This window comes from Ovis aries, chromosome 26 (genome assembly GCF_016772045.2).
Source record: "Ovis aries strain OAR_USU_Benz2616 breed Rambouillet chromosome 26, ARS-UI_Ramb_v3.0, whole genome shotgun sequence".
NCBI lineage: Eukaryota > Metazoa > Chordata > Mammalia > Artiodactyla > Bovidae > Ovis > Ovis aries.
In genome coordinates, this window is record NC_056079.1 from 19,090,025 (window position 1) to 19,104,465 (window position 14,441).

At 47.4% G+C, this 14,441-nt stretch overlaps 1 protein-coding gene and 1 non-coding gene across 5 annotated transcripts in view; one reads left to right on the top strand and one right to left on the bottom strand.

Annotated features, from left to right (window-relative positions):
• MTMR7 (myotubularin related protein 7) overlaps positions 1–14,441 on the top strand; it is a 130,910-nt gene that overhangs the window by 58,552 nt on the left and 57,917 nt on the right. For all 4 annotated transcript variants that reach the window (XM_042241247.2, XM_060407051.1, XM_042241246.2 and 1 more), the window contains exons 5-6: positions 2,652–2,780; positions 11,261–11,395. In XM_042241247.2, coding sequence (XP_042097181.1) covers positions 2,652–2,780; positions 11,261–11,395 — 264 coding nt within the window. The remainder of the gene's footprint in view (positions 1–2,651; positions 2,781–11,260; positions 11,396–14,441) is intronic.
• Positions 14,143–14,215, bottom strand: TRNAE-UUC (transfer RNA glutamic acid (anticodon UUC)). The gene has a single exon. It is a non-coding gene; the product is annotated as a tRNA-Glu (tRNA).

Genomic DNA, 14,441 nt, shown 5'->3' on the forward strand with positions numbered 1-14,441 from the left:
ACATGATTTTCCAGGCCAGACACGCTTTCGGGGGGCACATTGAGTAGTCTCAGAATCTGGCAGCATAAATTGCCCTGTGCTTTGTATTTTTCATTGTCATAATTTTAACTTCAGCTGTGTGAGCTTGTTGCAAAAGCATTACCCATCAGTGCTTTCTGGAAAGTGCTGTCGGCTTTCATGCGAGCAGGGATGAATTTACTTTTGTCCACCTTGGTGGTAGTGGTTTTTGTTCAGTTGTGAAGTCATGTCCGACTCTTTGTGACCCCATGGATTGCAGCATTCCAGGCTTCCCTGTCCTTCACCATCTTGCGCAGCTTGCTCATACTCATGTCCATTGAGTCGGTGATGCTATCTTAAGCTCTCATCCTCTGGGGTCCCCTTCTACTCCTGCCTTCAGTGTTTCCCAGTAATGAGTCTTGTCCATTAAGTCGGTTCTTTGCATCATGTGGCCAAAGTATTGGAGCTTCAGCATCAGTCCTTCCAGTGAATATTCAGGGTTGATTTGCCTGGAGGAGGAAATGGCAACCCACTCCAGTATTCTTGCCGGGCAAATCCAATGGACAAAGGAGACTGGTGGGCCACAGTCCATGGGATTGCAAGAGTTGAACTTAGCGACTGAAACCCCCACCAGCACTGTTAAAGAAAGTGGGTAATTCCCAACTTCTGAAAACCTACTAATTTCCTTTTTAAAAGTGTTATTTTAAGGAAACATAGTAAGTCTGATGCAGTGACCACACGTCTCTTGAATCAGTGTAGTCATGTCCTGGCTGCTGACGTGAGAGCGGTCCAGACACTGGATTTGCAGGGGAAGCCAGGGCAGTGTCTGGGGAAGTAATTCCAGTAAAATCTCAGTTTCCAAGTAGGTTGGACCATCTATTCTTGGGATTTTCCTCCTGAGTCTCAGTGCCAGAGCCCACGTTGATGTCTTCGGTAATCTTTCCTAAAATGCCTTTGGGGAAATGCTTTGGGCCTGAGAGTGTCACTTCAGTGGCCTTTCCGTCTCCTGCTCAGTGTGGTGCCCAGTCTGGTAACAAAGAGAAGCGGGGAGGCAGGCGAGGGAGGACCTGAGCACAGAACAGTTGATGTGAGCTTTGTGGTGCATTTTCGTGCCCTTCTGCCTTGAGGTTCAGAGTGGTCAGGGCAGGCGAAATGGACAGAGGATATGCACACAGCATTTCGCCTGCTGCTGCACCTGCCTGAGGACTCGCCTTCAAATGCCCAAGAGGATGCTTGACTTCTAGGAAATAAAGTTTAGGAACTGCCGTTCAAATGATCTTCCTGTTGCAAAAAGAGGGATTGTTGTTATTTTAGTCAGTAAATAACATCTAACTCTTTAATGATCCCACAGACTGTAGCCCGTCAGACTCATCTGTCCGAGGGATTTCCCAGGCAAGAATACTGGAGTGGGTTGCCATTTCATCCCCCTCCAGGGGGTCTTCCCGGACCAGGGATCAAACCTGTGTCTGCTGTACTGGCAGGCCGATTCTTTACCACGGAGCTCTCAGGGAAGCCCCAAACGATGGGTTGACTGATATCAAAGCAGATGATGTGTCTAGCAACAAGTCAGCTGTTACTCTAGCCACCACTTCCACTTTTGTCAGACCTAATGGGTGAAGAGTCTTGTGGGTGTTACCTGATTTGATCCTTGTATCGGCCCTGGGTGATGTCATTTCTGTTCCCTGTCAGTCTTAAGAGAGTAGCAAGTGCTCAGTAGTTGGATTTCTCAAAAGTCATAAAGTTGGCAGACTGGAACTGCGTTCTCAACCCCTGCTTTCCTTTTTTAAGATGGCTTTTTAACAGTTTTAATCTATTTATTAATCTGGCTGCACTTCGTCGCCGCACGTGAACTCTTAGTTTTGTAGCGTGTGTGCATCCAGTTTCCTGAGCAGGGAGCCAAGCTGGGTCCCCCCCACCACCCCGTATTGGAAGCTCAGAGTGGAGTCCTCGCCCCTGGACCACCAGGGAAAGTCCCCTAAACCCCTAACTTCTGATAAAATTCCCAAGATCATTCCAAGGCTCCAGAGATTCCACTGGGGCAATCATTGCCAGGGATGCGAAGAAAGGGTAATCCATTTCTTACCACTTGTAAAATCGACACATAAAAAGCAGAAAGCTGTTATATGCATGGTGAGGGGTGGAATGCTAGGAAGTCTGGGGGAGAGGCCCTGAGTTGGCCCTGATGATGAGCTTGGGAGGTTGGAGGGAAGAGGGGTCCAGAGAGCACGCTGGCTCGGGTGTTGCCTCAGATGGGAGGACATAGAGGACGTGCCGGGGACAGAGGAGCCCCGAGGAGGACATCGTTTCCCAGGATGGGGCTATCTTGAACAGATAGCTGACATTTTCTCAGTTGCCAGGATGCAAAATTGCTTTTCCCTTTTTGATGGGAGAAACACCCATTGGTCCCTGTCTTGCCTCCCACTCCCATGAAGAGCCCTGGGAGATAAGGGGCAGTGCCCAAGGGCAGGAGGCTAAAGCGTGTCTGACTCTGTTTCACTGTGGTTTCTTAGCATCAGAGCTTCGTTTTCTCTGCAGGGGCTCTGCAACTGAAGAAAACTGAAGTATGCGACCCGCAAGCCCTGTGGAATGGAATTTCTGGTGGCAGTTTGCACAGCACGACGAGGCCTAAACACCCCTTGTGTTTTCCACGCCAGGTCTGTGACTCCTACCCGACCGAACTGTACGTTCCCAAGTCGGCCACGGCACACATCATAGTGGGGAGTTCCAAGTTCCGGAGCAGACGGCGATTTCCTGCCCTTTCTTACTACTGTAAAGATAACCACGTAAGTCTGAAGGCATGCTTTTGTTTCGGGCTTTGCTTTTCTTCTTTTATCATAAACAGGCCTTTTTCCAGGGGCCTTCTGCCCTGTGTGTGGGTTTGAATTCCTTTTCAAGTGTGTGGATGTTGCTGTGTGTGTGGTATGGCACAACACAACTTGTGTTAGAGCCTTATCTCCTGTGGACGTTGGCCTCCCGTGTTTATTTGACAGTAAAGGAACGGGAGGCAGAACACTCCTAGGCTTAATCATCTGAGTGAGCACGTCCTCTTCTAACCGGTCACCTTGAAAGGCTCTCTGTGGCCAAGCCGTTGCAATGCCTGGTTTAGAAAAGCCCTCAAAGTCATGGCAGACTCTCTATCTTTTTTAAAATGGCATATATATACATACATATATATATATATGTATATATACATTTATTTATTTATTTATTTATTTATTTATTTCTAGCATCTAGTGCCTTTTATGTGTAATATGTGTGAGCTGCTCACATCCTGTTGGTTAGAACTGCACAGGGCAGGTGAGAAAACCCAGTCTTACAGGTAACCATGTAAACAACCAAAATGTATGCTTCCATTTCTGTGAAGGACACAGAAGCTAATTTGGGAAGAAAAGAATGGTCTCAGCTCCCTGCTTTAGAAGTCGTTTGACTTTAGCCAGGAGAAAAAGTTTGGGTGGTGCAGTGGTGAAGAACCTGCCTGCCAGTGCAGGAGATGTAAGAGACCGGGTTTGATTCCTGGGTGGGGAAGATCCCCTGGAGGAGGGCATGGCAACCCACTCCAGCATTCTTGCCTGGGGAATCCCATGGACAGAGGAGCCTGGGGGGGCTACAGTCCACGGGGTCGTAAAGAGTCAGACACGACTGAGCATGCATGCACACAGGCACTTGACTTTAATTCAAAACTGTTTGATGGGGACTTCCCAAGTGGCGCCAAGGGTAAAGAATCCACTTGCCAATGCAAGAGGCATGAGAGACATGGGTTCGATCCCTGGGTCGGGAAGATCCCCTGGAGTAGGAAGTGGCACCCAGCTCCCGTATTCTTGCCTGGGAACACTGTGGACAGGGCAGCCTGACAGTTGCAGCAGATGTGTGTCAGAGTGTGTGCCATGCGTGGACCTGTAGGCAGGATGGAGGACAGGGTCTATGTTTGTTCTTTTCTTTAAAAAAAAAGTCATTTGGTTTTTGGCTCTGCTGGGTCTTTGTTGCTGCCTGCAGGCTTTCTGTGGTTGTGGTGAGTGGAGGCTACTCTCTAGCCGTGCTGTGCGGGCTTCTCACGGTGCTGCTTCTCTAGTTGCAGAGCCCAGACTCCGGTGCGTGGACTTTAGTAGTTGTGGTTTGTGGGCTTAGTTGCCCCGAGGCATGCGGGAACCAACCGCTAGACCGCTAGGGAAGTCCTCTGTCTGCTCTTAAAAGGAGGCTTTGGGAAATACTCTGAGCAATGCCAGCTTGGCTAGAGTAAGCGTATGGCCTTCAGTGTTGCCCACTTTGAAGGGAAATATTCATTCAGCAGTGTACATTCTGTTAATTAAAATGATACAAATGGTGTTATTCTCACTGCTCTGAAATGGTCTGAAGAAGTCAAGTAACTTCATTAATGTCCTATATTGTGCTTTGCTAAGTCACTCAGAAATGTCTGACTCTTTGCAACCCCGTGGACTATAGCCCGCCAGGTTCCTCTGTCCCTGGGATTCTCCAGAGAAGAACACTGGAGTGAGTGTTGGGCCCTCTTCCAGAGGAGCTTTCCAATCCAGGGATCGAACCCACATCTCTTAAGTCTCCTGCATTGGCAGGCGGGCTCTTAACCACTAGCACCACCTGGGAAGCCCAGTGTTGTATGTTATTTGACTCCTAATATATTTCAGCAGCTGGTGCTATGGTGAGAGGAAAAGGAAGATGTGAATCTTTTTTTTTTTTTAATGATGGGATGCAAAGGGATGTGGAATTTCATGATACTGTATTGAATATTTGAATTCAGGCTGCCGGTAATGTGTACTCTGTTTTGAAGCATCCACTGGTAAACAAGTAAGAGAGGAGAGGAAGGGAGGATCTTTTACTGTTATTTCAGAGGAGGGGGGATGTGCTGGATATTGAAAACGCGAGCATGGCACTCATCCTGCTTCTTTTCCTTCTGTTCGGATTTTCTTGAGAAAAGGGGTTATTTTTTGGTCAGTGTGAGTATCATAAAGGGCAAATATGTCATGTCTGAGGATGGGAGAGAATTTTTAGCAGTTAGACCGCAGAGGCCGGCCTCTCTGCCTGATGACGTCAGACCCTCATCAGCCCGTTCCCGCTCTCGGGTGCTGTCCTCTGCTTGATCTCCAAGCCTGGAAATGAACTCACACAGCTATCAGTTATAGTTCAAAATAATTGATTTCCTGAACTTAAAAATGTAAAGCAGACAGTATCCTTTAAGTTTTAGCCCCTCTTACAAGGTGCCGAATAGAGATGTTTTCTAAGTGTGGCCAAAGGATCCAGTTGCCCCAGGGAGCTACTTCGTGTGCAGATACCTACACGCCTACTCTCCCAGCCCAGGGATCTAACATCTATGCTGCAGGTGGAATACAGTCAAATTTGTGGGTTTATAACAATGTTCAGGGCTTCCCTGGTGGCTCAGACAGTAAAGAATCTGCCTGCACTGCAGGAGACGCGGGTTTGATCCCTGTATCAGAAAGATCCCCTGGAGGAGGGAATGGCAGCCAACTCCAGTATTTTTGCCTGGAGAATCCCATGGACAGAGGAGCCTGGTGGACTAATGTCAGTGAGGTCACAGAGAGTTAGACATGACTGAGCAACTAAGCGCAAGGTCAGTTAAGTAAGGCAGGTAAAGTAAAACCAACTGCAACCAAAGTCGGGCTAGAGAAACGTCCAGTCTTTATGGAATCTGAACTGAGAGGAAATATTTCTGTGCTTTGGGAAGGCCGAGTCCCTGATCTTCCACCCACTCTTAAGACAAACCCAATAAATACTCCACTAGCTTTTCATTGAGTGACTAACTCAAACTTTAATATCCAGGTTAATTATGTCATGCTTCCGAGGTAACCAGGGATTTTCATAGCGGGAAGCGTCCTCATTAGTGAAGGTGGATTTCTGTGGTTCTGTGGGAGACACGGGAAGTAACAGTGCAGTTTTTGATGATGTTGCTCAGCAAAAACAAAACCCACCCTCCAACCAGGTGGTCTGCAGTGAAAAGTAAAGTTCCTAAGTTTGCTGACCTGTGTTTCTTCCTTTCTATGATGTTTTTTAAAATTATTTATTTATTTATTTACTGTGCTGAGTCTTCATGGCTGCGTGCAGGCTCTCTCGTTGCAGGGAGCAGGGGCTACTGTCTAGTTGGGGTGCGCGGGGCTTCTCACTGCCGTGGCCTCTCTTGTTGCAGAGCATGGGCTTTAGGAGCACAAGCTTCAGTAGTTGTGGCTCGAGGGGTCTAGAGCTTAGGCTCTGTAGCTGTGGAGCATGGGCTTAGTTGCCCCTAAGACATGTGGAATCTTCCAGGACCAGGGATCGAACCTGTACTCCTGCATTGGCAGATGAATTCTTAACCACTGGGCCACCAGGGAGGTCCCTTTTTGTGATTTTAGACATTTTAGACTTGAGTATTTATTCCTGCTCCAGTAGAACTTCACTTCAGTTGCTCAGTTGTGTCCAGCTCTTTGCGACCCATGGACTGCAGCATGCCAGGCTTCCCTGTCCATCACCAACTCCCAGAGCTTGCTCACACTCATGTCCATCGAGTCGGTGATGCCGGTAGACCTGAGGCTTGTGAGTAAATATCACATTTTCTAGTTAAATACCATTCCTCACATAGCACCTTGTTACCAAGGAGCACCGAAGATTTTGTTGGTGAGATGAGTTGGCTACTGTTGGGTAGTGGGAATCGGTGATTAGATTAAGAAAAGTTTGCCACGTACCTCATGTCAGAAACAGGAAGTCCTGGTGAGGGTCCTTGGATATAAACCCCCTTGCTGGTGGTATAAAATTCCTTCTGGATCAGCTTTTATCAGACATGGTGTTACAGTCACTTCCTGTTCACCCATTGGTGAGGTCAGGATTCCTGTCTAGGATTACTGGGATGCCTAACACACGTGCCACCTGACACTGGACAGATTAGGTTGACAGCAGTTTATTAGCTACATACACTCACTGCCCAGGGGAGGAGAGCACTGTCAGGAATAGAGTGAACCAGCAGGGATGGTGGAGGCAGGCTTTGTAATATCAAAAGGGTGAGGGGACCCCTGGTTCCCAGTGGAGGATGTGATTGGCTTGTTTGAGTAATTCCACAGGTTGGCAGGACAAAACCCACTCCTTGAAAATGAGAAGGAGCTGCACCTGGTCCCCTGAGAGAAGGGTTGCTTAGCTGGGGGCCTTGTACCCACGGGAGCAGGGTATGGATGGGAACTTGCTGCTGGCCATTCAAGGCCATCCCGATTTACCAGGTGCCGTGGGCAGCATGTGCTATTACTTTGGGCCTTGAACCACACTCCAGGAGTTACCTGGAGCCATCCAGAATCATTTAGGATATCAAACATTAAACAGCTTTGTAGATCACCGTTGGAGAGCTTATGTGTGTCACTTGTGTTTGGAAGCTGCTTATCCTTTGTTCTTATTTATTAAGTACTCTTAATTATTTTTAAGAAAGCAGTTCTGCTTTTAAATTGTTAATAGCATGGCTCCCCAAATTCACAGTACAGATCTCTCAGAACCCAATTCTGGAAGATTTCCAAAGAGGCAGTTTTTTCATAAGAATAATACAGACCATCTTGCCCTCCTTTTATAAATAATGTTGATAGAAACTAACTGCGTTAGGCATAGTTCTAGGTGTGTTATCTACCTTATCCACTCTGCAGTTTTGTTATTATTAGTATATCCATATTAAAGGTGGAAAAAACCAAGGTTCAGAGATGACATGTAAATCACCTAAGATTATAAAGGAAGTGAGAGCGCTGTGCTTTGTCACTCAGTCATGTCCAGCTCTGCAGTCCCATGGACTGTATAGCCCGCCAGGCTCCTCTGTCCATGGGGATTCTCCAGGCAAGAATACCGGAGTGGGTGGCCACACCCGCCTCCAGTGGATCTTCCCAACCCAGGGTTCAAACCCAGGTCTCCCACACTGCCAACAGGTTCTTTACTATCTGAGCCACCAGGGAAGCCCAAGAATACTGGTGTGAGTAGCCTATCCCTTCTCGAGGGGATCTTCGCGATCCAGCAATCAAATCAGGGTCTCCTGCGTTGCAGGCAGAATCTTTACCAGCTGAGTTAAAAGCCAGGTGTTTTTGAATCCTGCATCTTAATTCTGTATCATGCTTCCTGACTTATTTACATACATGGACACTGTATTGTGTTGGTTCAGAATCCAGGAACAGGAAATAAATTTTGCCTGGATTCAATTCCTGGCTTCCCCTGTCACTAGCTGTGTGACCTCGGGAGAATTACTTCACCTCTCTGTGCCTTGGCTGTCTCATCTATCAAATGGAGCAAATAATAGATCTTAATGTATATGGTGGTCGGGAAGATTAAGAATACACAGAGTTCTTATAATAGTGGCCACCATATAGGAAGCATTCAGAAAACATTGGCTGTTTTAATCAGTACCTCTGTTAACCGTGCACGCGCGACAGTTTTCAATTGCATTCTGACTCTGCTCTCACGTGGCTGACATCAGTAAGACAGGCCACCAGGTAATGGTGAGATTCAGTCAACAGTCTGACTGTTGGAGTCAGTCTCTGGGGAGTGTGTAGGGTGGACATGAGCACCTTGAGGTTACTGACCGCCCTGTACCAAGTGTACAGCAGTGTACCAGTAATCACTGAGTCGGTGACGAAGTCTGTTTGGAGCCCATCTGCACATTACTAGGAAAATGTAACTACAAAATATTAAAATGTAGTCTAATATATCTTGTTTAATTTATTGACTTATTCATCTCATAGAAGAACTCTGTTCTGACTTAACCCTTCACTGAAAGCAGTTTTCTCGGCCTGGAGGTAATTAGTAATGGTTGTTGTCACTGACTGGCTTCATTTCAGAGCAGGAGACACACTAGTTGAGTGAGTTTCGGTGTGCTACCTGCTTGCTTGGACAAACTCTCATTTTAAAATGTTCTCTTCCCCATCGAGTTCTTCTGATAGATCTGAGAAGCTGCCTGATGGTAGCGGTCCTTAATTAGTATTTCTTTAGCCCAGATTAAGCAGCTCAGAACTGTTCTCTGCTCGGTCAAAGGGGGTGGCTGACCCGACCCCTCTAAACATCAGAAGACACAGGAGCCTGCGTGCAGCTCCATGAAAGCCATCTGTGGCGATTTGCTTTCTGCACAGGATGCAGCTCGCCTGTGGTCCCCGAGGCCGGCCGCCCCCCCGCCACTGACAGTCTCTGCCATCAAGCGCCTAGCCCCTGGCTCTCCTCTTGCTGGCTGGGTGCCCATCTGTGGTCAGACGCCCCGGGCCCTTCCTCCTCCACCCTGTGGTTGGACATCTGTTGGCAGCAACTCAAAAATTCAACAGCCCTTTGCCTTGCTTCCCACTCTGCAGGCACCCCACTCCTGAATTCTGGCTGCAGGCCCAGGGCTCCTGGAGCCCCTCAGTAATTGCCGCTCTGTTACAGAATGTGCTGGAATCCTCAGATGGGTGCTGTTAGCAATTGTTAGAAATGTCTGCAATTCTCCATCCTGCCAGCAGGTCCTCCATCAGCTGGAGGATCGTGTGTGTGTATGTGTGTGTGTGTGTGTGTGTGTGCACATGCTGAGTTGCCTCAGTTGTATTGGACCCTTTGCAACCCCATGGACTGTAGCAAAGCCCTGTCCATGGGATTCTCCAGGCCAGAATACAGGAGTGAGTTGCTATGCCCTTTTCCAGGGGATCTTCCCAACCCAGGGATCAAACCCATGTCTCTTATGTCTCCTGAATTGGCAGGTGGGTTCTTTACCACTAGCGCCACCTGAGGATCATGCAGTTAGTAAGAAATATCCTGCCTTCTCCAGTGAGGAGCCTCAGAGCTCACCTTCCTCTGGAGAAACCCAAGCCTGGCTGAGTAGCCCTGGGATGAGCCTGACGGACAGTTAAGCTGCATTTGGACTCAGAGCCGGGGTGCCTTCCAGGATGGAGTCCAGTATGTGGGCGCCGGAATGGGCTGTGCCGTGGCTCTTTCCAGGGGAAGTTTCCCCCCTAAGCACTGCCCCCTTCCCTGAGCCAGGGGGCACCTCCGCCTTCGTACACGTGGGTACCCAGGCTCAGTGCAGATTCTTTGAAAGAGTCATTCCTAGATTGTATTTGGCAATTTGACTTCAATCTAAGTGTTAAAATAAAATCTAAATTCATAGAAAGTACTTTGCCACAAAAGTATAAGTTTCATGGCTGCGAGGTTGTGGCCATACTCACCCATTAGTAACTCAGAGGGATGTTTATGCTATTGTGTACATTGTCCCACAGTTCAGGGCGAAAAGTGAATGTCGCTCAGCCGTGTCCAACTCTTTGTGACCCCATGGACTATACAGTCCATGGAATTCTCCAGACCAGAATACTGGAGTGGGTAGCCTCTCCCTTCTCCCCTACCCAGGGATCGAACCCAGGTCTCCCACATTGGAGGCAGATTCTTTGCTAGCTGAGCTACCAGGGAAGCCCTGAGCCACAGTTCAGCATACTTTGTTGGAATCACAGAACAGGGAGATCGCAGAACAGCACACAGGTTGGTTCCCAAGGGAGCCCTTGCTTCTAACCCACCTGCATCAGCCGGGGTCTAAGCCTCCTGTCCTTAGACACTGGTAGCAGTGTGGGGTCTGTCACCATGAACACACCCCCATTTAGGATGAGAATCAGTTTGAGGGTTTTGTGATGTTTCTAAGTGAGCTAGTAAATGATGGAAACACTAAACAAGTAACTTTTATAATTTTTAGGAGAAGAGTTACTTTATATTTCTACTTTCGCAGGAAGATGGAGTGGTGTCAAGCAGAGTAGGCTATTTATTTAGATGGTTTTACAATTTCATCATTTGGATCCTACCTAAACAACCTTGCATTCGTGCATGCTCAATCGTGTCCAACTCTCTGTGACCTCATGGACTGTGGCCCGCCAGGGTCCTCTGTCTGTGGAATTTTCCAGGCAAGAATACTGGAGTGGGTTGCCATTTCTTTCTCCAGGGAATCTTCCTGACCCAGGGATGGAACCCAGGTCTCTTATGTCTCCTGCACTGACAGGCAGGTGTTTTTTTTTTTTTTTTTTTTTAACCACTAGCACCGCTTGGGAAGCCCATGCTTATGTATCCTAGTTGTTACTCAGAGAAGCTTTTTGCACTGCTTGCCCATGTAATGGTTTTTTGAGTTAGACGCCAACTTTGATTTCCTGAAAGCATTGATACTTTCACAAGCCAGGGGCGTAAGTAGACTGGGGAGTAGGGGTGAGTGGCCTTTGTTGTGGTGACTGTCCTGAGGGTCTCGGGGTGGGGGGTGCAGTTGACCCGCTGCCTGATGCTGCGGTGCTGCCGCGGCCTCTCCCCACAGGCCTCCATCTGCCGGAGCAGCCAGCCCCTGTCTGGCTTCAGCGCCCGCTGCCTGGAGGATGAGCAGATGCTACAGGCCATCAGGAAGGCCAACCCGGGAAGCGACTTCCTTTACGTCGTGGACACTCGGCCCAAGGTGAGTGTTGCCACGCTGATGCATGTCTTTGCAGTCTTTGCAGGGAGATGAGGCCTCGCCCGCGTAGGGAGCACCGTCTGCAGAGGGGCCGTTTCCCCTTGCACAGTGGCTGCCTGCCCGCCTGCTTCCTGGGGCCCTGAGCTCTGGGAGGGCCTGACGACGGCAGGGACTTTGGATCTTTCCTGGCTCCGAGCCTCACGCTTGGTACATAGTGCACACGACAAAAGTGTGGTGTGATTCTGGAAGTCGCTCTCCTAAACATGCCAGATTATTCTTTGGTTTGTTCACAAAAGGACCTTTTCTTCTCTAACAGTATGAAATTCACTGTGGAATCCCCACAGTTCAGTGTTTGTGGGATGTTCACCTCTTCTCTTACAAATTCAGCTTGTAGTTAATTCCACTATGTCTATGACATGGAAAGATTTCCAAAATGGAATATTAAGTTTAAAAAAATAAGAAGTTACAAATTAATATGTATATTACTGTGTCTATGAAAAACAGGGAACTATAGGTAGGTAAAAATGTCAGTTAAAACAGGAAAAGATCTGGAAGGATAACCACTCACCTAGTAGAATTCCAAGGAGAAGAGGGGCATGGAAGATACAGGATAAAATGAGATGACAGAGTGATATGGCCATTAATTCAACACATTTGGCATCGGAATTTCTTGCCAGTTATGAATAAAATATACCTGGATCTGTAAGTGATGAGAGAGAAGGGTACATGTTCTTTCTCCATGTGGGTGTAGAACAGTGTCTGAGATGTACTGTGAAACAGCAAGAGTGAGCTACAGAAACCTATGACATGATCTCATGTATGTAATAATAATTATAAAAAGTATACATTATTCTATGCACTGAAAAAAGTTTAAAGGTATATATATTAAACTGTTAACAGTGGTTTTTTGGTGTCCCCCCCACCCTTGTGGGGTGAGAGGAGGATTTTAACAAACTTTTCTTTTATAAATTAGTGTGAAAAAAATTTTAATCATAGAAAGGTTGAAAGAACATAATGTCTTCAAAATGTTGGAGTGGGTAATTGCAGACATGGGTCTGTACTCATGTCTGATAAGAGAAATCATGGAAACTGGATACTGCCCATTGTGTGGCTGACCCAGACCCTGGCAATTTTGCTGCTGCTCTGAGCCCCATGTCACCAAATATTGTGATGCACGGTCTCGTTAGAAGGCAGACTCGTAGTTAGACTTCTTCCATCACTTCCATCACCAGAACAGTCCTGGATGGTCTAACAGGCGGGCGGCTGTGGGGTGGCCGTGGGGGGCAGGGTGGGGCGGTGAGGAAGAGGTCCTCTTAGATACCAGTAGAGCAGACCAACCACGCAGATCAAGGACACACCGGATTCCAGCAGATCACATTCTAGTAGATGACAGGTAAAGGATTCCCTTCGTTTTAGAAAAGTCCTCAAAGTACAGCAGGGAGGAGGCTTCGGACTGGGGGAAAAATAGCTTCTCTGCTTGAGGATTTTTACTTGAAAGGGGCTGGAAAATCTCTTTTACAGCAGCTCTCTTTCATTGTGTGTGTTTCTCTCTGCTTCGTCATCCTTCTCACCTTGACCTTCCCGTCTTCATTCTGCCTCTTGCGTCAGGTTAGGTGAGCTGCTCTGAATTTCTGAAGTCAGAGACGACTGCACAAATGCCTGTCTTAGAGACACAGGCTAAAGACAAAATAAGAAAAGGACAGGGAGTTCCCGGGCAGTCATTGGTTAGGACTCTGCGCTTCCATTGCAGGGGGCATGGGTGTGATCCCTGGTTGAGAAGATCCACTGGAGAAGGGGACGGCTACCTTCTCTAGTATTCTTGCCGGGAGAATTCCATGGACTGAGGAGCCTGGTGTGCTGCAGTCCATGGGGTTGGCAAAGAGTCAGACATGAGTGAGCAACTTTCACTCTGAGGAACTAAAATCTCGCGTACCACTTGGCCAAATAATAGCAATAATAATAAAGGGATGGAAAGACAGGGGCTTTAAAATGAATTAGGTTGCCCTTCTCCGATCCCCTTTTTGAAGATTTAAATAGAGGCAAACAGATTTGGCTGCTGATTTAAGGGCCAGTGATCCAAGTGTGTACTATGTTATGTAAACCTTCTGGGCAATGTGGCAGCTGTTGAGCCAGGCATAGTCCAGATTTAAAAGAAATTAATCCAAAGGATTTGATTTGAAGGGTATATTTAGCACTCAGTGTGTTTGCTCTCAGCGATAAGAAGTTGGAGGCTGATCCATTAAAGAAAATTGGTGTCTCATACAAGTCGTGGTGTCTTCCTATTTGCCCAGGCACACACACACCTTCACCGGAGTTTTAAACTGTTTGCTTAGAGTGTTCGTTCTTTTAAAGACCATGTCTGTTGATTTTTATTTCTCAGTAGCCAGGAGACCGGGTCCATGTTTGCTGTGGGCGGTGGGCATGGCAAATGGGCCCTCGCCAGGTTCGCTTGCAGGTTGAAATGAAATAGAGAAAGGTCAAAAGTCGTTCTTGGCCTTGGAGCAGGGCTCACCTCAGATGCTGCCTGAATTGCTCATTGGTATTAGAATCTAGGGAGGCAAAGGCCATGAGGACTTTAGCTCAACTTAATACCTAAAGAAAAAACCATCCCCTCAAGGTCATGTGTTACTGTGAGAATTCAGTGCATTAAGAGGACAGGAGGTCATGTTGATCCCATAGTTGTTGAATTTTATTTTATTTATTGTTATTTTTTGTCTTTTGGCCACACCTCACAGCATGTGGGATTTGAATTCCCTGACCAGGGATTGAACCTGAGTCCCCTGCATTGAAAGTGCAGAGTCTTAACCACTGGACCACCAGGGAAGTCCCAGTAGCTGCTGAATTATAAAATGAGATCAAACTCCTTTTATCTCAGCCTTACTCATGACTTGACTTCGTTCTAGGATTTTGCCGAGCTTGTGAAAATGCCAGGCACTTTTCCATTTGACTCTTATAATACTCCTTCAAATTAGGAGCATTTTTTTTCTTTTTATGGATAAGGTCTCAGATCCAGAGAGGTTCAGGCATTTGCCCAAGGTCACACTAGGCT